Raw genomic sequence first — 23,877 nt, 5'->3', positions numbered from 1 at the left:
GCCTGTTCCCCCAGGCCTGGAAAACTGCAAACTTGTGCCTCATTCCCAAAAGTCCCAACAAACAACTGGACCTTCCGGGGTCATATAGACCCATAGCACTCTTATCAGTTCTGAGCAAGCTCTTTGAGCAGCTATTAAGAAACAGAATAGGGATCCACTACACTGCAACCGGCCTGCAGTCACCCCAACAATATGGATTTAGGAAGGGATGCTCAACCCTGGATGTCCTGGAAAATATTACTAATGCTGCAACTACCTCAAATCAGAAATACTTTCTGGTCATAGCAATAGACTTTGCTGGGGCATCTGACACTTTATGGTAGCCAAGTGTCCTGGCCTGACTCCAGAAGGCCAATCTACCATCAAATCTGTATCAAGTCATCAAATCCTACCTGTCGAATAGGTTCGTGACAGTCAGAGCACCATATTCTTCAGTAACAAGAGAAGTATTCAGAGGATGCCCACAGGGCTCAATCCTGGGTCCACTCCTATGGAACCTGGTTTTAGACGGCTTTTTGAACCTAGAACTCAGCAACGTCATTCCCCTAGCCTATGCGGATGACGTGGTTCTGATGCTGCCTGGGGGCTAGGGCGCAACTGGAGAACACCGCCAACAGAGCAATAGAAACTCTAGAGGACTGGGCTAACAACAATAACTTGAAGATCTCATTAGCATTAGCATTAATTAGTAGAGGCATATGATGCAAGAAAGCAAGCTTATGCAGCATCAGTCAAAAAAAAAAAAAAAAAAAAACCGACTTTTTTTAGGCTCACCTGTCCAGCTGAGCCTTAAATTTGTTTAGGCTATCAACTTCCACAACGAGGGATGGAAGTCTGTTCCACCAACCAACTACCTGCTGGCTAAAGGCAAATTTCCGGAGATCTATTCTACATCTGTTTTTCCACGATCTGAATTTATGCCCTCTCAGGTAATTATTCTGAGCAAGGGGAAGAATCCCATCAGCAATGAGCATGCTCAAACCATTCAAGGCTTTATACACCTCTATCAGATCACCTGGCCGTTGCCTAGTCTCCAGACACTGTAATTTGCAAAACTTAAGCCTTTCTTCATAAGAGCAACCTTTTGTTTCATTCACTAATCTTGTTGTCCTTCTGTGTACTCATTCCAGCAGCTCTACATTCTTCTTGAAATGAGGCCTCCAGACCTGTATACAGTACTGAAGGTGTGGCCTGACCATTGGCTTATACAAGGGAATAATCACCTCCTTATCCCTGCTAGAAAAATTCCTGTATATCAGTGACCTTGAACCTTGAACAATATTTCTTAATTGGTATGTAAAGCCTAGTAGCTTCAAAGATAAGTTCTTTGAATGCTTCCCATTTTGAATTTGCTGTTGGTAACATCATCAGTTGGTCCCACTGTATAGAATTTAAATACTGTCTCAGACCATTGTAGTCACCTTTACGAAAACAAAAACCCTTCCCTTTACCCCTGATTGTAGTTACCTCTTTGAGTAAATCCTACTTCAGTACACTGTGATCACTGCCACCTAGTGGTTCCTTTATCTGCAGATTCTTAATGCATGAAGAATCACTACTGATAATCAGATCAAGAGTATTACTCCCTCTAGTTGCCTCCCGAACATGCTGATGTAGAAAACAAATCCTTGAAGACAAGATCTATATTATTAAAAGGAGCCCTAGATACCAGACGACCCCCTCAAATCAAGATAGAAGGTAACACAATTAAGCTTACCACCGAATGAAAGCACCTTGGAGTCGTACTAGACAAGAACCTGAGTTTTACACCACATATAATGCACTTACGGAGGAAAATTAGAGGATACTCCGCACTTTTTGTGCGAATCACATACAAAGAATGGGGTTTGAGGAGAAAAACCCTCAGCCTCTACTATGAAATGGTTCCTTTCTACTTTGGGATCAAATGATCCCAAAGTAGAAAGGAACCATTTCTCCGCTTACCTCCAACAAACTTAGCAGGCCTATACTGCAATAATTAAAGACAAACACCAGCCAAGGAATTAAAAATTTTTACTATAAAAATAAAATATACTGTAATACACTATCGGAAGACTAAAATATTAGAATAAATTACGATAAAATAAACTACGATAAAACGTTAAAAATATAGTTAAAAATACTGAAGCAATAAAATTATCTAAAATAAACTGGATTAAAAGCGATAAAACCTGAAGCTTTCGGAGACTGCTGTCTCCTTCTTCAACAGTATACTATTACTGCAATGACGCATCCTTAAGTAGCAGGCCCGTGGCACTCATGCACGTGGTCTGTCAGACACATGGTCGGCATTCCCTTTGTTGGAGATCTCCCAGCAGGTTGGCAGGCCTGCTGGGAGATCTCCAGCAAAGGTGCAATAACTAGAAAATTTCTACCAAACATACGGCTGGTATACCCGGATTATCCACCGTGGCTCTCACCAGAACTCTACACCACCTACTTGCTGATGGGACATGGGGCCATTAGAGACAAACTACAAGGATTTGGACTGAGTGATATGCTGTTTCGCCTCTGTGGTGAGTGTGAAACGTGGGAGCACCTAATGTACAGTTGCCCACTATATGAGGACCTCTATTGCAGGTTCATTACTAGAACACAGCTGAACCTTCGTAATCAAGAAGACTTCGCCATAACTGAAGTTGACACATACAAGGCATTCGCACAGCTGGCCCAGGACCTCTTCACAAGAAGAAGGATGCTCCCACAGCCTCAACCACTGCAGTAAACAACCATGCCGTGCAGACCAGTAGAAAGTTTACACAACCATGGAAACCTACACAGATGATGAACTGACACCAGGGTGAAATAACCAAGGAATTAGGTAAACCTCACAACTGAGTCTACCTGAAGTGACAATCTCTATGACAACCCACAGATGTATCCACCTGATGTGACAATCTCATTAAACACATGAACATGACATGAATAAGGTAATTGGACCTGACATGGAAGTGACCAACTAAAAAAAAATAAAAATAATTAAAAAGAAATCACACTATGACAACCTCATCCAGCACAGGCATTTGACAACCTGATCAAGACACCAAGACTACCATGCAAGGGCTCAGAGAAATGACTGCAGCACATTGCTGCCACCTAGCCATATGGCGATCTGGGCTGGTAACATTGACCAGCCTGCTTTCACTCCTATTCCTTGGCAGGGGGGAGATGGCTTGCTGTCTCCTCCTCCTCCTGCCATGCCCCACCATTTCCCTCTGGTGGGGCATGGGCATGCCCCACTGACTGAAGGGGCCATCTACCCTATCGGGCCCTTACTTCTCTTTCTTCCCCCCAGCCTTCAGTCTCCCTACCCTTCTCTTGACTATACACCGCGAAAGCCCTCACACATCCAAATTTAAATTAACGCCAAAGTTATTGCCCACCCCATTAGGCCTCTAGAACTTGTCATTTTAGGTTACAACCCCATGGTCATTTCGGCAAACAAACCCCACATACTATCTCTTAATAGCGATCTTGAATTACAATAATACCACTGCGATTATCTTTTCTTTTTTTTTTTTTTAGGACCCAGCTGCTGAAATGCCAGGAAATTAGGTGGCGGGACCTGCCAGAGAATAATAAATTTCAAGGTACACCTGGCCAGCCTCCTCGTTGGCATAGTACGGACAACGTTGGGTCCCATCAGGGGCTCGAAGGCCAATTGGGAAGAACAATGGGCACAACACATGATCCACACACTTTTAAATCTCTGGTCTTGACAGAGTACTGTCCCTCAATACAGCGAACACTCACGGACGGAGATGGGAGAAATTCCTGGTGCCATTTGACCCTCAACATACTTTGTACTTTGTATCTAATCATTGCTGACCAGGTATACCCTTTCATGGCAACAGTCTTCCCCTCTGGTGGTGCCGTCTTTCAGCAGGATAATGCACCATGCCACACTGCCCGGATTGTTCAAGACTGGTTCGCTGAACATGAGGAAGATTTCCAGGTATTGCTTTGGCCTCCAAATTCCCCAGACAATACCACCAAGCATCTGTGGTTTTTGCTGGAACAGTAACTCCGATCTGTGGCGTCTCAACCACGGACCTTACAGGAGTTAAAGGACCTGCTGGTTACCAGATACTCCCAGACAGTCCCACCAAGCATCTGTGGTTTTTGTTGGAACAGTAACTCCGATCTGTGGCATCTGAACCACGGACCTTACAGGAGTTAAAGGACCTGCTGGTTACCAGATACCACAAGACACATTTAGAAATCTTGTAGCATCCATGCCTCACAGGGTACGAGCTGTTTTGGCTGCACTTGGAGGACCAACATCATATTAGGTAGGTGGTCATAATGTTTTGGCTCGTTGGTGTATATACATTGGAACATTATTTTTGAGTTATTATAGTTAAATATTTTATCACAGTTTATTTGGAACTAGGTTCCAAATAAATAAATATATATATATATATATATATATATATATATATATATATACACAGCAGGCCCTCTTTATAATGCTGTTCTTATATTATAACCTGTATTTGACTATAACACTGTCACAAATCACTATAACGCTCTTTTACAGATTGCATTTTTGGCATATTTAACGAAATCGACGGAGTCGATAGCTTGAAAATGAATAGCAAAACAGCATTAAAACATTTCCCACGCTGACTTGAGAAATTTTCCCATGCTCAGTGAAATTTTCTCGCACGCTAATTTAATTGTAGTACAGTGACTTGTTACGTAGTTCCGAGATCATTTTAAAAAATGATCAAGTATATTTGCTTTATATGCATTTATCCAAAGTCTAGTCATCATTCAGTACAGTATTAGACATCTTGCGTAATGGATAGTATATTTGCTTTATATGCATTTATCCAAAGTCTAGTCATCACTCAGTACAGTATTAGACATCTTGCGTAATGGATAGTTTACTCGAACATTGTATCATAATTAATGCAACGAATGCAGTTACATTTTCGAAGAGTTAATAATGGCAGATAAGAATGAAAAAGCAACAATGTCTGGACACAGTACGAAGACTATAATTGTAAGAAAAGGACTGTATTTGAAAATTAGATTAGACATTTTGAAGCGAATCAATTCCAGTCAACAACAAGCGGATGTGTGCAATAATTTAGAACTGGCAAGTTTAACTGTAAGAACAATTCTTTATTTCTTTATTTTTTAAAGTTCTTTAAAAACTAAAATTCTTTATTAAAAAATAAAGAATTAATTTTAGCAGCGGGAAAGACAGCTGTTCCAATGTAAGCAACTAGGGAGAGACTTTAACTAATTTTATTGAAGATAAATATCCAATGCAGAATTCAGTCAAGTTAAATTTTATATAAAAAAAAAAAAAAAAAAAGAGAGAGAGAGAGAGAGATTAGCGTATATGATGATCTGAAGAAAACTCACCTAAAAAAAAAATAATGTGGAACCATTTAAAACTAGTAAGGGCTGGTTGAATAGATTTAAAATACAGTGTTCTAGCTACTTGATCTGCACTTGCAGAGAAGCTGCAAGTGCAGATTAAAGAGAAAACTTTCAGAAAAGAATCTGTTAAAATTATTGAAGAGGGGTATTATGTATTATACTTCTCAACAAGTTTTTAACATAGATGAAGCAGGACTTTTTTGGAAACGAATGCCTAAAAGAAGTTTCATATTGAAAGAAGAAAGAAAAACATGCCAAGTTTCAAAGCTTTATTGTTGGGTGGTAATGCTGCGGAGAATTTAAAATTAAAACCCCTTTTAGTTTTAATTTTTTAAATTAAAAAGTAAAAAAGTAAAAGTTTTACTTTTACCAGGAAGAGAGCCAAAGTACAACCCAAAATCGACACATTTTTCATGATTAAATTCATCAATTAAATTAAATTAATTAAAATCAATTAAATTCATGATTTTAATTGGAATTTTAAGTCTAATTTTGATACATAAGTAGTTACCACATAATTATATACGTATGGAATGCAGAATATTTTATATGGAATGCAAATATTTGAATATTAAATATTTTGACTGACATTTGTACATCTTTTCACTACCATTTATTATTGATTAGGAAATAAAGTATGGCATCAACCGCAACTCACAAATACATATGTTACCTTATGGGAATGCGGCGCTCGCTTAGTGCGGATTCACTTAGCACTCTGTTTTTCTGGAACGGATTATCAGAGTTAACTGGAGGTCACCTGTATATATATGTGTGCACACACATTATACATACTGTAAAATAGGGCAAAATCCTGTTACAACAAACTTCTTAGGGGTGGGGATGCAGAAATCATTGTGCAGAAATGAAATTTTGTTCTAATGAATATTGTTTAGAAATTATATAAAATAAACATTATTTGTTCAAATTATATATATTCTGATATACAGGCAACCACCGTATAACACGGTACTTCTACAACAGGGTTTCGCTCTAACACGATTGATAAATTAAGGCAAACCTCACACAATACGGTACTTATATAACAAGGATTCACTCTAACGCGGTTAGAGAATTTGCTTAAACCTCGTGTAACAGGGTATTTTTGAGCTTTTGTGCAGGGGAAAAAACCCTGCTGTTACATTGGATGTAATTTTTCAACATTTCAACTCTTTTTGAATCTCTGCTGTTGACTCGCTAGTCAAAAAAAAAATTATTCAGAAATCCCTGTATTTTATTTTGTTGGGAAATTCCCATGTTACATTCTATGCTATTGACCTTGTGGAAAAATCTAGATTTCAAAGTTTTATTACTATTGAATAGCACACCAGGCCATCCAAAAGATTTAAGTCATCCAAACGTTGAAGTTATGTTCCTACCACCACAGTTGTACTGGATTAATACAACTTCTTTCATTCAGCCATTAGATCAAGGCATTATATCAACCTTTAAAACTCATTACATCAGAAAATCGTTACAATGGATTTTGCAAAAAAATTTATTCCAAATCTATTGAAGTAATGGAAGCATGGAAACATTTCTCAATTGTGAACTGTATTAGAATTATAGCTTTGTCACTGAAAGAAGTAAAAACCTCAATGTTAAATGCGTGTGGAAAAATGTATGGCCAGAGTTAGTTCATTCAGGAAATATGATCGAATGGGCAGAAAAGGAGAAGTGAGGAGTTATTCAGCGAGAGGAGTTATGAGGAGTTATTCAGCGAGGGGAATGCCAGAGGTGTATTCAACTCTAGCAGTAAGCTAGAGAATCTTGTAATAACTGAGAGCAAAGTGGAGGAGAAATTGTTGAAGATAAACACAAGAAAGGCACCTGGGGTGGATGGGATCTATCTAGTTATATTAAAGGAGGCAGCAAAGGAAATAAGCAAACCCTTAGCCATAATTATGAGAGCTTCCTTGGACTCAGGGGAGGTACCCATGGACTGGAGATGTGCAAATGTGACCCCAATTCACAAAGGAGGATCAAAGGCTGACACAAGTAATTATAGACCTGTGAGTTTAACTTCTGTTCCCGGAAAATTAATGGAGACACTGGTTAAAGAAGCACTGCAGGATCATCTAGACAAGACTTCAGTTATAGCTAGGACACAGCATGGTTTTGTTAAGGGGAAGTCTTGCCTGACCAATTTGATTGGATACTATGATGCAGTCACAAAAGAACTGGATGCAGGGAATAACTTTGATATTATATACTTGGATCTTAGAAAGGCTTTTGATACTGTTGCACATGGAAGACTGCTGCACAAATTGGAGCAGTTTGGCATTGGAGGCAAATTGCTGCTATGGATAAAGGGGTGGTTGAGGGGGAGAAGACAGAGAGTGGTAATCAATGGACACTGCTCATCGTGGACTAATGTTATTAGTGGAGTCCCTCAGGGTTCAGTATTGGGTCCTTTATTGTTTTCTGTATTTATAAATGATATTGATGATGGTATATCAGGCTTAATGTCCGAGTTTGCAGACGATACGAAGGTTGGCAGGGTTGTCAAGGACACTACTGACACTATGCTGCTGCAACAGGATTTGGAAAGGTTGAGCAGATGGGCTTCGAGGTGGCAAATGAAGTTTAACATTGACAAATGTAAAGTACTACATATGGGAAACAGCAACCCCAGAGCAACGTATCAACTCTGTGGTACTACACTGACAGTGGTAGAGAATGAAAGGGACCTGGGGGTGGTTGTGCAGGCAGATATGAAGTTCTCTGAGCAGTGCAGACGGGCTGCAAGAGTAGCTCATGGTGTATTGTCAATGATATATAGGAATTTTTCTAGCAGGGATAAGGAGGTGATTATTCCCTTGTATAAGGCAATGGTCAGGCCACACCTAGAGTACTGTATACAGGCCTGGAGGCCTCATTTCAAGAAGGATGTAGAGCTGCTGGAACGAGTACAGAGAAGGGCAACAAGATTGGTGAATGGGACAAAGGGGTGCTCTTACGAAGAAAGGCTTAAGTTTTGCGAATTACAGTGTCTGGAAACTAGGCACCAGCGAGGTGATCTGATAGAGGTGTACAAAGCCTTGAATGGTTTGAGCATGCTCAATGCTGATGGGATTCTTCCTCTTGCTCAGAATAATCACCTGAGAGGGCATAAATTCAAATTGAGGAAAGACAGATGTAGGATAGATGTGCGGAAATTTGCCTTTAGCCAGCGGGTGGTTGGTAGGTGGAACAGACTTCCATCCCTTGTCGTGGAAGTTGATAGCCTAAATAAGTTTAAGGCTCACATTCCTGGGAAACTGGGCTGAACATGCCTGGGAAACTGGGCATGGTATTATGATAAAGAAGCCATGATTGTAGATAAAGCGCATGGTTTTTTTAACCGGAAATGGTTAGAGAGTCTAAGGATATGTTCGTCTGTACACTAGAGACTTAAAAGGGATAAGGGCTGTCATATTTATACACTGAAGCTCTTATCCTCTCTGAAGCTCTTATCCTAGGGAGAGATGAACATTTTGGAATGGTTTGTTCCAGTGCCATTTCCGGTTCCAGTGCATGGGAAGTGGACTGAACACAAGTGCCATAGTTCGTGTTGCATACCTGGTGATGAAGCAACCATTATTGCTGATGAAGGCGGCCGCTGCTGCCAAAAGCTACAGTTTTAGTAGTTTTTAGTAATTTTAAACATTTTTTTTAGTGCTTTTATATTTTTCATATCTTATTTTTCATTCTTGTTATAATATCATCTTATTTTGTTTTATTTTATTTTATTTTAATATACAGTTTATACAGTCAGTGTATTTAATAAAGGTATTTTATTGATTTGAGTCAGTAGTAGCATTATAGATGAATTATAGTGTTCCCGACTCCAGAGGCCTCTTCAGTGGTAACTGGGTTTCTGTCAGAAAAAGTAAATGAGATTTGGCAGACTGTAGATGGAAATGGACATCATTTAGATTAGAACTGAGACCATGTATATTTGTGAAATGAACAAGGAACAAATGTTTGGGAGGTTTAGATCTTTTTTTAGATAAATTTGTTCTGTTAGTTTGACAATACAGGGTGTATTCAGTAGTAGGAAAAGGTAGGGTGGACATGCTGTATGAAGTAATTAAATTTTTGGACATGGCGTACAGATGGTAAGATTATACCCTGCTCCTTGACATAACAACAATGCCCCCACATACACACTACTCGACTCCTTCCAGTTACAATTTGGCAGAGTAGAATCAACGAGATTATATGCTAGGATCTTGCTGTGACATCCATCATAACCTCAAAAGACATCATACTGCCTGATGGAAGAGATGGGAGTTGCCAGAACAAAGCTCTGGAATCCCCCCCCCACTTCAAGCCTCCAATAATCAAAGTGGTGGTATTGCACCGGTTGATGAGAATCATCTACCACTTAGTATTATTGCTACACTGACCATGACAAGTTAGTGAACAGTGTTTAACAAGTCTATATGATATGCCACCTTCCAGTCTAGGAGAGGGTGATATGTTTGAATGTTCAAAACATTCGGAAAGAGTGCCAGGACAGCTCATGTGGTTTTCTTAGTAATACACAGAAACTTTGATAGTAGGGATAAGGAGGTGATTATCCCATTGTACAAGGCAATGTTAAGCTGCACCTTCAGTACTACATACTTGTCTGGAGGCCTTGTTTTAGGACGGATGTAGATCTGCTGGAATGGGTGCAGAGGAGGACAATGAGATTGGTGGAAGGGTAGTCTTATCAAAAAGAGTTGAGTTCTGCAAATTATGGTATCTGGAGGGAGACTAAGCAAATGTGAGGTGATCTGAATGAGATGTTTAAGGCTTTAAATGGATCGAGGAAGCTCAATGCTGATGGCATTCTTCCTGTTGCTCGGATTACATACAAAAGAGGGGGGCATAAATTCAAATTGAGGAATGATGGTTGTAGGACAGATTTGCAGAGGTTTGCCTTTAGCTAGTGGGTGGATGATTGTTGGAATATATTTCTATTTGGTGTTGTGGAAGTAGCCAGGTTGAATAAATTCAAGGAAGAACTAGACAAATTATTAAAGAGCATGGACAAGTGATGTGGGAATTTGTGTTTTGACTTATGATTTATAAGCTTGCTTTCTTGTCATTTTCCACTGCTAATACTAATATCATTTGAACATTTTTTTTTTTTTTTTTTGCATGGGTGATTCCTTGATCTTGGAATTTATGTTGGATTTACACTTCCATATGCAATAATGACACCTTTTGCAAAGTTTATTTTGGCACCAATGGATTTGATTTTTATCAGTTTTTTGGAAAATCGGCTCAAGGAAACTATCTTCTGTTATCGCAATTTGTATTATTTTAGTTATTTATATTTTGTATCAGTTTTCCTTCCAAGTCAATATTATCTGCTATAAGATTTTTTTATTTTATTTTATTTTTTTATTTATATATATAATCTGGCTATAATTTAATCTTCCTACACCTGGTGAGGTTATCTCTGCCACTTGTTAACCCCTGGCATGATGCTGTGAAGGGTATTGTAGAATCGTGGTACCAGTGTGTACCGGTGAACCTTACAATAAAGATCTTATTTATTTATTTATTTATTTTTAGACTGTTGTTGGTAGTCATTTCCACTAAGTCATCAAATCCCTTTTGGAGAACTGGCTGCAATTGCTAGTCATTTCTGAAATAGGAATGTAGACAATTTGCCTATATGCCTTATCATTTTTTGAGTGTATTATTAGAAAAAATAAAACTGGATGGACCATTTTTCTTTTTGCTAGGATGATTCCTTGATGGGCTTGGACCTCCATCAGTATTTGTATTTTTACTATGCCCAAGCTGTTGATATCATATTGTCCACCAAACTTAGATTTAGGTCATAATTTTGATTTGTGGAATCCATTTTGCTCCTTCGAATCAGTGCCACTGAATGATCAAGTGGCTTTAACTGTTTACTAGGTCAGTAAAGTTATTGCTCAAATAAACAGAAAACTGTCTTTCCTTATTAGACTTAAGTGACTTGTTACTGCATTGCAATGTGATGCAGTAACCCTTAATAAATCCATGATTTATTAAGGGATAAGGAGGTGATTATCCCCTTGTATAAGGCAATGGTCATTTTAAGAAGGATGTAGAGCTGTTGGAACGAGTACAGAGAAGGGCAACAAGATTAGTGAGTGGAACAAGGGGTTGCTCTTATGAAGAAAGGCTTAAGTTTTGCAAATTACAGTGTCTGGAGACTAGGCACCTGCAAAGTGATCTGATTGAAGTGTATAAAGCCTTGAATGGTTTGAGCATGCTCAATGCTGATGGGATTCTTCCATCAGCCATAATTATGAGAGAGAATCTTTGCATTCAGAATTTAAGTTAACAGGCATGTAATTATTCCTGTCACCTTTTGGTTGGGTTTGCTTACCTCATTTGCTGCCTCCCTTAATATAATTGAATAGATCCTATCTATTCCAGGTGAGACTTTTATGTTTAGCTTCAACAGTTTTTCTTCCACTCTCCTCTCATTTATCAAAAAATCATTTAGAATGTTAGAATTTAATAAACTTCTGGCATCCATTTCCCTAAAGAATTTCCCATGTGTAAATACAGAAGCAAAATACCCATTCAGTTTTGTTACCAACCCAAGCAGGATCATCAACAGTTAAACCACCGACATCAAGTCACTGAGTCAATATGATTCAACTCCTTCCTTTTACTGTTAATACAAGTAAAGAAGTCTTTGCTGCTTTTCTTTGCATTCTTTGCCAGAGACTTCTCATAATCTGCCTTAGCATGCCTAACCTCCTTTGTGACTTGATTACAGACTAGTTTGTCTACCATAGGCTTCTATATCGCATGATACTTTACATGAGGGGGGGGTTTCAAAAAAAGATTTGTATTCACCCAGAAGTAGTTGTGATAGAAAGTCGAAACAAACACCATGTATTACACTTTTTCAATGTATTCACCAAAGAATATTACACATTTTTCCCACCTCTTAATACACTTCTGCAGCCAGTTTTGTAGAAGTCTCCTGATTATTTTCTAAACCACTTCAGGACAAAAAAAGAGGAAGAAATCCAAGGTTAGGGAATAAGCAGGCTTCATCAATATTTCAAACCCACATTCGTGGGCACACCTCACTGCAGCATGTGAGTATGTGCAGAGGCATTATCTTGGAGCAGGCATAGATCTTTAGACAGCTTTCCCCATCTTTTTTCCTTTATAGCAGCAAGTAGCTTTACGATGAGGTTGGAATAATACTTCACCATCACAGTACAGCCCTTTTGAAGGTAATCTGTTATCATTATACCATGTTGATCCCAAAAATCTGACAGCATCACCTTGCCAGTACTTAATTGCACAAAGGTGCAGTTAAGTACTGGCAAGGACTAGTTAAGTACTGCCTTTCTGGGAGATGGTGATCCAACATGCTTCCATTGTTTTGACATTTTTTTCCATTTCAGTATTGTAGTGATGGATCCAAGTTTCACCCATGATAACTATGTGTTAAAAAAAACTTCTCTTGCTTTTCCTGGTACATCAACAACATTTCATGTGCACTTTCCTTCTTCTAGTCAAAAGTCTGGGAATCCATCTAGCAGACACTTGACTCATATGCAACTACTAATGGATGATGTCCCTACACTAATTTGGAGCTCTGCAGCTATTTCTTTGATGCTAATCTGGTGATCTTCGCAACACTCTCTTCTGTTAGAATGGTTTCTGGATATCCTGGGATTTTTTCATCATGCACTGAGGTTCTTCCACATTTGAACTGTTTATACCAATGTGCAATCATAATCTACACTACAATCTGGGTAGTATTCTCCATAAACAGTGACCATTTTTTGTGTATAGTTTTGGGTGTTTTTCCTTGCAGAAGGGAAAACATCCAAAGAATCAGTTAAACATCCGTGCAGAAGGAGGAACCAAATCACCTATCTGTATTCTGCTTTATCCATTATGGCACTTCACTTTATTCAGTGCTGCAAAGAAAAAAATGAATTGTCAGAGATCAAAACCAAAGTTTGCATGGTTGCTATAGATATTTCAAGGTATCAAACAAATTTCAACTTTCTATCACAACTACTTCTAGGAGAATACAATTTTTTTTTAATCCCTTTCATATGCATTCCATGTATTTTTCTTCTCTGCCACAAGTCTCATCAGTTCATCTGACCTCCATTTAGGTCTATGCCTTGAAGAGTATTTCTTAGTTAGTATGAAAAGCCAAGTAGTTTCTATGATTACTTCCCTGAATGCTTCCCATTTAGAATTTGCTGTTGGTAACATTATCAGTTGATACCATTGCACAGAATTTAAAACTCTCTGAGACCAATGTAGTCAATAGGAAAAGCCCTTCCCTTTATGCTTGACAGTAGTTATGTCTTTAAGTAAATCCTACATCAGTACATTGTGATTACTGTCACTTAGTGGCAGTAATCTACACTTAAAGTGTAGACTACACAATGTGCAGCATAATCTACACTAGAGTGTAGATTATGATTGCACATTGGTATAAACTGAATCATTCAGTTTCAGTTATGTTCCTCATCTGATGTGTTAAGTTTACCCATTTGACTGTTACTTTTTTTTTGACACGTTTAGTGTAGCGAGTGGAGGTACTCTTACAGGAACTATGTCAAACATAGAGATCGTAAAAAAAAAAAATTTAAGGCCACATTGGCTAACCACATCTACAAGTAAATCATCTGATTTTAACCATCTGCCAAATGGAGAGTTCACACATTTAAAAAACATTTCTTGATGAAAAATGGGGGACAATTTGCTTTTAGGTTGGTCACTAAGGGAGTGCAATATAAGAAACAGTGGGGTACAGTTTTGTACAATGTTCATCTTCTGATACTTGGCAGAAAAACAGACGAGTTCTTCATCATATTGTTTAGTGGTTTGGGTTGGGTTTGTTGCCCCACATGACTGAGTTATTAGGTGCTGTCCAAAGTTGCTCCATTTGGCACTGGGCAAGAAGACTTTTCCTGTTTTGCCATTTGAAGGCAGGAGCAGTGTGACCTAGAGACCATGTGGTTGATAGTGGTTAGTGTGTTACATAGAAAAAAAGAATGAAATAGAAGGTAGTTTTCTTTCTATACCTGTGGTTACTTTTTTTTTTTTTTTCTTTAGGCTTTTATTAAATTTGACCTTAAATTCTCTTCAAGAAGGATACAGAATAAATTCGATGGAGATTATTTTTAATTCCCACTGGAAAATGATTGATCATCAGAAAACACATGGTACTAGGGGCCACAGCTGTGCAATAATACATGTGTTTTGAGCTGAAAACTTTTTGATCCCATGTTACTACTAAATACAGTAAAATAGTATATCCTTCTCAAAACTGCTAACTTTAAACCACTCTGATGGACATAGCCATTCCAGAGTATAAACAGAAAGTTTAACTCCTAAAGAATGAACTTAGTGACCAAGTGGCTGGTGAGTATAATAATGTCACGATGGGGACTATTATAATCACAACTAAAAAAAACTAAAGAAAAAATAATATATATACATAAAGGAACACTTCTTACCTACAACTGTTACTCTGCAAGAAGCTGTATCATACCCCTGAGGATTTACCAACTTTAAGGTATATTTGCCAGTGTCATCCCGTTTGGCACACTTATTAGTTAGAACAGTAAATTCTGTATTTACTTCAGAGCTCACCCGATTGTCTGGAATTAAATCTTTACCATTCTAGAAGACAAAAGGCAAAAATCGCAATTAAAGAATAACAATCCTTCAAAATACTCATATTTATTTTACATCACTTTAGTTATAAATATAAATCTTTTAACTATCACTAATGCAAAACAAAAGATAAAAAAATATAAAGCAACGTTTTACATTTATGCTATGAACAAATTAATTTAAAGTAATGTGTAAAGTAATTACACATCACAGTACATTCTTATTATTACTTTTATCATTTTATTAAAAATTCGTAATGTCCATCTCATTATGCTAGTACAACTGAAGGCAGATGGAGTGCTGGTCTTCTTCAAGATGCTAATTCTGTATTAGGCAATGAGTCTAAGAAACCCAAAGGATTTTTTTTTTTCCAAGAGGTAAAAATTATTAGAAGGAACATTCAAAGCAGTGGGTAAATTTTATTCATTTTATCTTAAATAACTATTCTTTTTGCTCATTCCTTCTAATAATCAGGCCACTTCTTCCTTAACTCTACTGGTCACATTGCTTTATTAGAAATTTTTTGTGCCTGGTTAAGGATTAAGGGAGAATTTACATGCTGGAATGCAAGAATGCCAGGGTGAAGGGACTGTCTTAGTTATGGGACAAATTTGTCTACCATATTTAAATCTCTGAGTAGCTCTTGGATACAAATACCAAAAGGATGATTGGAAGACTGACCAGTGTTATAAAGATTTTCCTTGCATGGCTCAAAAACATGTGTCCTTGTGGAGTAGTTTAGAATGGATTTCGCATATTATAGAAATAGCTGCTTCCACTGAAGCAATAAAGAAGGCTCATTTGCTTCCACACACATGATGTAAATTAATGGTAGCAATACAAATAGCTTGATGGTGGATGGGATCAAGCCATTGGAAAACCGTTTATGGCAGATCCATATACTTGGGACCTATAATATAAGTTTGATCACACAAGGGTATGATACAAATGAACTAAGATGTATCAATCTGCAACCCATGAAATAGACGAGAGAGCAGCATGGAGGATATTTGACCTTTTCATGCACGAGAGGGTCACAGTTGTGTGTGCAACTGATGAAGATATCAAAGAAATATCAGCTTTTGTCGAATATCTCTCCCAAGAATTTTGTCTCCAGTACTACTGGAATAGCATTTTATCTAGCCTGAATTCAGGTTCGGGCTGAAGCCACTGGCCATTGCACAGAGTTTTGTAATCAGTGTCTTTTTGTAAGCTAAAGTCATTGGCATAGAGAACACTGTGTATAGTTGGAAGAAGTTTAGTAATGGAATTCATGTTAATGGCAAAAAGCATAAAACATATAAAGCTGATCCTTTAGGTATTCCCTTCTTTTGGCAAAAGAGTCAAGAGAAAGTGGAACCTAAACAAACTTGGAAAGAATGATAGGGTAAAAAGTTTTTAAAGTTTGACAAACGTGCTGAGAGGGAGAGAGAGCAGATACTAGATGAACTTGGAAAGAATGACTAGCTATCAAATTTTTAAAGATAGAGTTAACTAAGAAGTAGTTTCCCAAGGTTTGGAATTGGGACCACTGTTGTTTCTGATTTTGTTAAATGATATTGATAAAGGTTTAAATGTGTTATTCATTATCAATGAATAAAATTTAGAAGCACAATGTCAAAATTTACAGATAATGTTAAGATTGGTAGAGCAGTTCATGATTAGCATTAATAGTAGCATACTATTTAAGAAAACATGCATCAACCAAAAAAGAAAAAAAAAAAAAAAAATTCCGATTTCACATATCCATTCACCCCAAAAGTCTGTCCAGTTCTTCCTTGAATATATTTAAGCTATCAACTTCCATAATGACATGTAAGTTTGTTCCAGCAATCAACTTCTCACTGGCTAAAAGAAAATTTCCACATATCTATTCTACAACTATCTTTCCTCAATTTGAATTTATGTCCCCTCAAGTGCATAATCTGTATGTTTCCATTGATACTGGAAAGTTCAGATGTGAAACAAGGCTAACTCTAGCATCCAGCTCTGCAGTGAATATCTGCATTCAGAGAGAATCTGCTTAGATATAGTAGTGTCTAGAAAGACAGCAGCAGTCTTACTCATGATTCTGCCTTTGTAAACAAGCAAGAAATCGGAATGTTCAGTTAGGTATTCTGAATAGAGCTGCAAATAAAGAGATTAGCATTAGTGGAGGAATATGATGCAAGAAAGCAAGCTTATATAGCATCAGTAAAAACAAAAAAATAATAAAATAAAATAAAATAAAAAAAACCCTTCCCATTTAACTCCAAATGTTTGTTTAGTTCTGCCTTAAACTTATTTAAGTTACTGACCTCCACTACAACAGATGGAAATTTGTTCCAAACAACAGTAAGTAGGGCGGAACAATGATGACAGTGTGGAGGTTCATCACCTGTCAACAAGTGGAGGTGGGTGAAATGGGAATGCCCAACTGCTGGCTAAGGGCCAATTTCTGCACATCTATTCACAATTTTCTTTCCTCAGTTTGAATTTATGCCTCTTCAGGTGAGTAATCTGAGCAAGAGGGAGAATTCCATTGGTATTGAGCTTGCTCAATCCAATCCATTCAAGGCCTTAAACACCTCAATAAGATCATCTCGCAGGTGCCTAGTTCTCCAAAAGCTGCAATGTGAAGAACTTAAGCCTTGTTTGGTAACACCAACCCTTTGTTCCACTCACCAATTTCGTTACCCTTCTCTGTACTTGTTCCAGCAGCTTGACATCTTCCCTAAAATGAGGCCTCCAGACCTGTATACAGTACTCAAGGTGTGGGCTGACCACTGTCTTGTACAAGGAGACAATCACCCCCTTATCTCTCTAGCAAAGTTCCTGTATATCATTGACAAGACACCATGAGCTACTCTTGCAGCCTTTTTGCATTGCTCAGAAAACGTCATATCTGAATGCGCAATTACCTACAGGTCCTTTTCATTCTCTACTACCCTGAGTGTAGTACCACCTAGTTGATACATTACTCTGTGGTTAATGCTACCCATTGCAGTACTTTACATTTGTCAAAAGGCCTCCGTAGCCGAATGGTCAGGAGCGGGAGTGCTGTAGCACACGCTCTTTGAGTAGACTGGGGTTCAAGCCCCTGACTGCTGAATACGATCGATCTGCCAACCTGCACTGGACCAGCATGGCAGATTATGGTCCATTTTCCCTCAGCATGAATTGTTTAGGAGGCTTCCATCCTGCAGTGGGTTGATAATGGCTGCACTTTACCTTTTTTTTTTTTTTTTTTTACATTTTTCAATGTTAAACTTCAGTTGCCAGCTCAACTTAGACATTAAACATGATATACCTTCATCAATATCACTAATAAATACCGAAAACAACAATGGGCCCAACAGCAAACTCTGAGGAACTCCACTAATAACATTAGTCCATGAAGAGCAGTGGCCACTGATAACCACTATGTCTTCTCCCACTCAACCTGGGTGCCTCCGTAGCCAGGTGGGAAGGAGCAGTAGTGCATATCACATGCTTCTTGATTAGACCGGGGTTCGAGCCCGTCACCACCAAATACGGAAGATGCGGAAAGGTCAGGGAATGACCACCGCATATCACGGAGCAATATGGCCATAGTCGCTAATGCTCCTAAAAACCAAAACAACAACAACATCCCACTCAACCATTCTTTTACCTTTTATCCATTGTAGCAATTTTCCCTTAATGCCATACTGTTCCAATTTGTACAGTAGTCTTCTGTGTGCAACAGTATCAAAAGGTTTCCTAAAATCAAAGTATATGATATCAAAATTATTCTTTGCATCCAGTTCCTTGGTGAGCACATCATAGTATCCAAACAAATTTGTCCAACAAGACTTCCCGTTAACGAACCATTGCTGTGTCTGAACTATAACTGCAGTCTTGTCTGGTTGGTTGGTTTAAATGGAAGTTTATTGGCAGAAGGGCAGCTGAGGCCAAATTGTGCCTGTCACAGTAATTCTGCCAATGTTTTTTTTTTTTTTTTTTTTTCCAGTCTTATGTCAGATATGTTCATATAAATGAATTTGTTAAAAAAAATTAAATAAATCAGATAAATTTGCATCATCACTGAGAATATGGTTCATCTCTAATGAATTGTTTTGGGTTTAACCGATTAAAATTTGTTTGATTGTAAGGACACTCGAGGAGAATGTGTTTCACTGTAAGTAGGGCGGAACAATGATGACAGTGTGGAGGTTCATCACCTGTCAACAAGTGGAGGTGGGTGAAATGGGAATGCCCAACGCATGTCCTTGCAAGGACAACCTCTTCTCGTCTGTTTAATCGTGAACTAGATTTCCAGTATTATGGCTTTTTCTTTATTTCGAAAAGTTTATTATAGGTCTGCCATACTGATGCCCATTGGTCAATACATAACTGTTTTTTGATGAGTTTGCAGTCCATATAAGGAAATGAGGCAAGTGAAGACATGGGGTTGACTGGATTTTTTGCTGCTTGATCTGCTTTCCCATTTCCCTGGATTCCAGCACACCCAGGAATCCAGCAGAACCTTACCTCTGTGTTATGCTATGTGAGATTAATTAACTGTGCTCTGATTTCTTTCAGAATAGGATGAGAGTTTGGACATTTATGTTGTAAAGAAGTTACTGCACTCAAGGAATCGGTATAGATTATTATCTTTTCATTAGACCTGTTGTTGAGGTGTTCGATAGTCATTTTTATTGCATGGAGTTCAGCGGTGTAAATACTGAAACTTGGGAAAAGTTTTTCAGAGATTGCACAAGTGGAAAGAACTACTGCAGCACCTACTGTATCACATTTGGATCCATCAGTATATATTTGCAGACAGTGTGTGTTTGCTGATGCATAAGTTGAATGTAACTGCTGTATATTTTGATTGTCCAACGCCTCTTTTCCCTACTTTTGAAAAAAATTCATCAGATAAAGGTTTGAAAGTGGATCATGGAGGCTCCATTTCTCTGGTGTCCGGGTGGATATTATCTAGTGGGACACTCGAATTCTGTGCAACATAATTCAATCTGATTCCAGCAGGTTTATTTTCATTTGGTTTATTTCTGTAGAAATTTTGGAAAGACAGAGTAAACATGTAAGGCCAGATGCTGCTGCTTATGTATGCAGCCAAACTTTGGGCATACTCCGAAGTTTGGCTGCATACGTAAGCAGCAGCATCTGTCTTCAAAAAAATAATGGAGGTTCATGTGCATCAATATAAAGATTCTGGACTGGTGACGTTCGGAAGGCACCTAGAGCTATTCTAAATGCATTGTGTTGAATGGTATTTAGGGACTGTAATGCTGATTTTCTAGCTGAGTCATACACGGGTGCACCATAGTTTAGTCTGGATCGGATTATAGTTTTACACAGGTGAAGAAGGGAGCCGGTCAGCTCCACATGACATCGCAGAAAGCACTCTAAGGATATTCATTTTCTTCATACAAATAGTTCGTACATGCTGCATGTGTTTCAGGAAGTTTAATTTCTTATCCAATATTAAACATAAGAATCTAATATTGTCATTGACTGGAATAGCATGATTTCCCAGGCGCAATTGAGGATCAAGGTGCAGTTTCGTTTCATGCAGAAGTGTATAGCGACAGTTTTCTGTGGTGACAGTCTGTAACCATTTTGTAACATCCACATTTGTATTTTATTTATTGATAGTTGGAGTTGCCTTTCAATAGAGTACATATTTTGTGAATGACTGGATATAGTGAGGTCGTCGGTATAAAGATAAGTTTCTACTGAATTCGGGATGGTCGTTGTTAGAGTGTGTATTCTAACTGCGAAAAGTGTGGCACCGAGGATTGACCCTTGTGGGACTCCTTCCTCCTGTATGGAGATTTTGGAGAGTGTACCTCGATAATGGACCTGGAAAGTTCAATATTCGAGAAAGCTCTGAATTAATGCTGGTAAACGTCCTCTTAGTCCTAGAGCATGTAGGTCACGAAGGATGCCATGACGCCACGTGGTTTCAAAGGCTTTCTCTATATATAAGCTAACCATAACCAAATGTTCGTTTTTTATGAATTTATTTCACACATTTGCCTCAGCCATTATCATAAGGTCTAAGGTAGATCTGTTTTTACGAAATCCAAACTGATCGTTGTTCACAGTAGTTTGAGTTTCCAGATACCAGGTGAGGCGACTATGTACTAATTTTTCCAGAGTCTTACCTAAGCAGCTAGTAAGTGAGATTGGTCTGTAATTATGCGGGTCTGATTGGTCTTTTCCTGGTTTTGGAATGGGTAGAACTACAGAATGTTGCCAGGAAATGGGAAAGTAATTTGAAACAAATATTCTACTGAAAAGTTTTAGGAGAGAGTAACAAGTCTTCTCATTTAGATTCTTTAACATTAGGTAGTATATGCCGTCTGGACCAGGTGCACTATTGGCTGATTTTTTTAAAGGTTCTTCTAATTCATACATGGTAAGTGGTTCATTGTAAGAGAGGGCTGATTTCGTTCTGAAATTTATTTTATAATTTTCAGCTATTGATTTGGCTTTTAGGAAAGTTGGATCATATGTGGTTGATGCAGAATGGTGAGCAAAAGATTCCGCAAGGATGTTCGCAATATTCTCAGGAAGGAACTGATGGAGACTTTCCACTAAGGCATCTTATTTTCCACCAGATCAGTCTTGCACTTGTGTCTTTAGTGACAGATGAAGCAAAACGAATCCAAGTTTCTTTTTTAGCTTTTTGCTGGATGTAATGGGCCTGGGCATTAAGTTTCTTGTAGATAATCAGATTGGCAGTGGTTGGATTTTTTTGGAACTGATTCTATGCCGTGTTCTTTTCTCCCTTAGCAGTGTTACAAGCCGAATTCCACCAGTAATTTTTGTGTTTGGATCCTTTAATCGAGGTTTCAGGAATGGTAGTAGCGGCTGCCGCCAACATTTGTTCTGTGATGTGTTTAACGGCATCATCTATGGAGTGAGGTTGGATAATATCATCATCTAGTGTAATGCTAGATGCATATTTATTCCAGTCAGCTTTTGAGAATTTCCATTTAGTTCGACCACTTACTGGTAAGTTTCGTCTCGTGCAGAGCTTAGAGATTATAGGAAAATGGTCATATCTATAATGACATATCTATAGCAGAGGTTGAGCCTGTTGGAAAATGGACATAAGTGTGGGTTTGTTATTTGTTATTTGGTTTTTAGGAGCATTAGCAACTAAGGCCATATTGCTCCGGGAATATGCGGTGGTCATTCCCTGACCTTTCTGCATCCTCTGTATTTGGTGGTGACGGGCTCGAACCCCGGTTTAATCAAGAAGCGTGTGCTACCCACTGCTGCTCCTTCCCACCTGGCTACGGAGGTGTCCATAAGTGTGAGAGCCTGTGTTCAGCAGTGTGAGATTATGCTTTACAAGAAAAGCCTCTATCGTGCGTCCCCAGTTGTTTGTATGTAAAGATACCCATAACTAATGCTCCTAATTAAAATCATTAAAATCACCCAATATGCAGAAAGGAGAGGGTAGTTGTAGGATAAGATCATCTAGTTCAGTTATCGAGCAGTCCTGATTTGGTGAAATATATATGGATACAAGAGTAAGTGTTGTGCCAAGAGCAAGGCATACTGCAACTACTTCTAAAATGGTTTGTACAGGAATGCGTCTGGATGGGATTTTACTGTAAATGAATATAGCAACACCACTATGTGACCCATGGGTAGTGTTCCTGTCTTGCCTGAACAAGGTATAGTTTTTAACTGAAAGTGTCACTTGTGGAGAGAGATTTGTTTCTTGTAGACAGATACCTACTGGATGATGATGACTTATCAAATCATGAATATCGTCTATGTTGCTACGAACGCCTCTACAATTTCATTGAACCAACTGATCCATTATTTAGCTTTTGAAGTAGAAAGTATTTCTGACTGTTTTTTAGAGCCAATCTGTTTATGGCGTTCCAATTTTATTTTATCTTTTCTCGGGAAAGTGGGTCGTGCAGTATCCATGTCTTCCTCAGAATGTATTTCTAAGAATGTTTTTCCTCATTGTTAGTGGTGCCATCAGTTTCCATATCTGCGGTTAGAGACTTTTGCAGTTTAAGATTTCTCAGACTCTCAGTATCTGAATGTGATGAAGTAATAGTTGGTGGTACGGTGACTGGGGTATTATTTGCTTGGTCTTTTACTTGTTCTTTAGGGACTTCTGCGGACTTGCTAGAACAGCCTGAGCCCAGTCAGAAATGGATGTAGCTGGTGGCATGGACACTTCAGCTTGAGTTCCTTCTGATTTGTATTTTTGTGTTGCAGCTGCATATGAGAGTTTCGGTATTGTGAGCAAAACTTGTTTCCTTGCTTCTTGATAAGTCACTTTGTTTTCTATTTTGTATTTCTGTATCTTCTTTCCTGTTTTCCAGGTTTCAGACTTTTGAGTAAGCTGGATGGCAATCCTTACAGTTTGGGCATACTGGTGTTTTTGCTGGGCAGTCTGTCTGTGTGTGTTCCTTGGATCCACAGTTGGGGCACACTGAAACCCCTCTACACACTGTTTAAGCATGGCCAAATTTTTGGCACTTGAAGCACCTGAGGGGATTGGGGATATAAGGTCGGATATGGCAGTTCAGATATCCAGCCGTAACTGTAGCTGGAAGGATTGGTGTTGAAAAGGTCAATATAACACTGCGTGTCGGAACCAGTTCACCATCTTTTTTTATTTTAATTCGCTTTGCCTATATGACTTTTTGGTCTTGTGGCTCTTGGACTAATTCCTCTTCAGTAACATTTATTAAGTCCCACTCAGACAGCACTCCTTTGGATGAATTTAGGGTGGCATATGGAGTTACTGTGACTGGAGTATTCGCAAAGTTTGAGATTCTTAGTAGGGCTTCAGAGTGCCTACTATTCATAGCCTTTATAAGTAGATCTCTGAAGCAG

The 23,877-nt window shown here is 38.4% G+C and overlaps 1 protein-coding gene across 2 annotated transcripts in view; it reads right to left on the bottom strand.

Annotated features, from left to right (window-relative positions):
• LOC150079033 (twitchin-like) overlaps window positions 1-23,877 on the bottom strand; it is a 2,795,346-nt gene that overhangs the window by 738,535 nt on the left and 2,032,934 nt on the right. For both annotated transcript variants that reach the window (XM_090382361.1, XM_090382360.1), the window contains one exon: window positions 14,877-15,042. In XM_090382361.1, coding sequence (XP_090238487.1) covers window positions 14,877-15,042 — 166 coding nt within the window. The remainder of the gene's footprint in view (window positions 1-14,876; window positions 15,043-23,877) is intronic.

This window comes from Mastigoproctus giganteus, chromosome 10 (genome assembly GCF_048544385.1).
Source record: "Mastigoproctus giganteus isolate SK-2022 chromosome 10, ASM4854438v1, whole genome shotgun sequence".
NCBI lineage: Eukaryota > Metazoa > Arthropoda > Arachnida > Uropygi > Thelyphonidae > Mastigoproctus > Mastigoproctus giganteus.
This window is presented reverse-complemented; position numbering and strand designations above follow the sequence as displayed.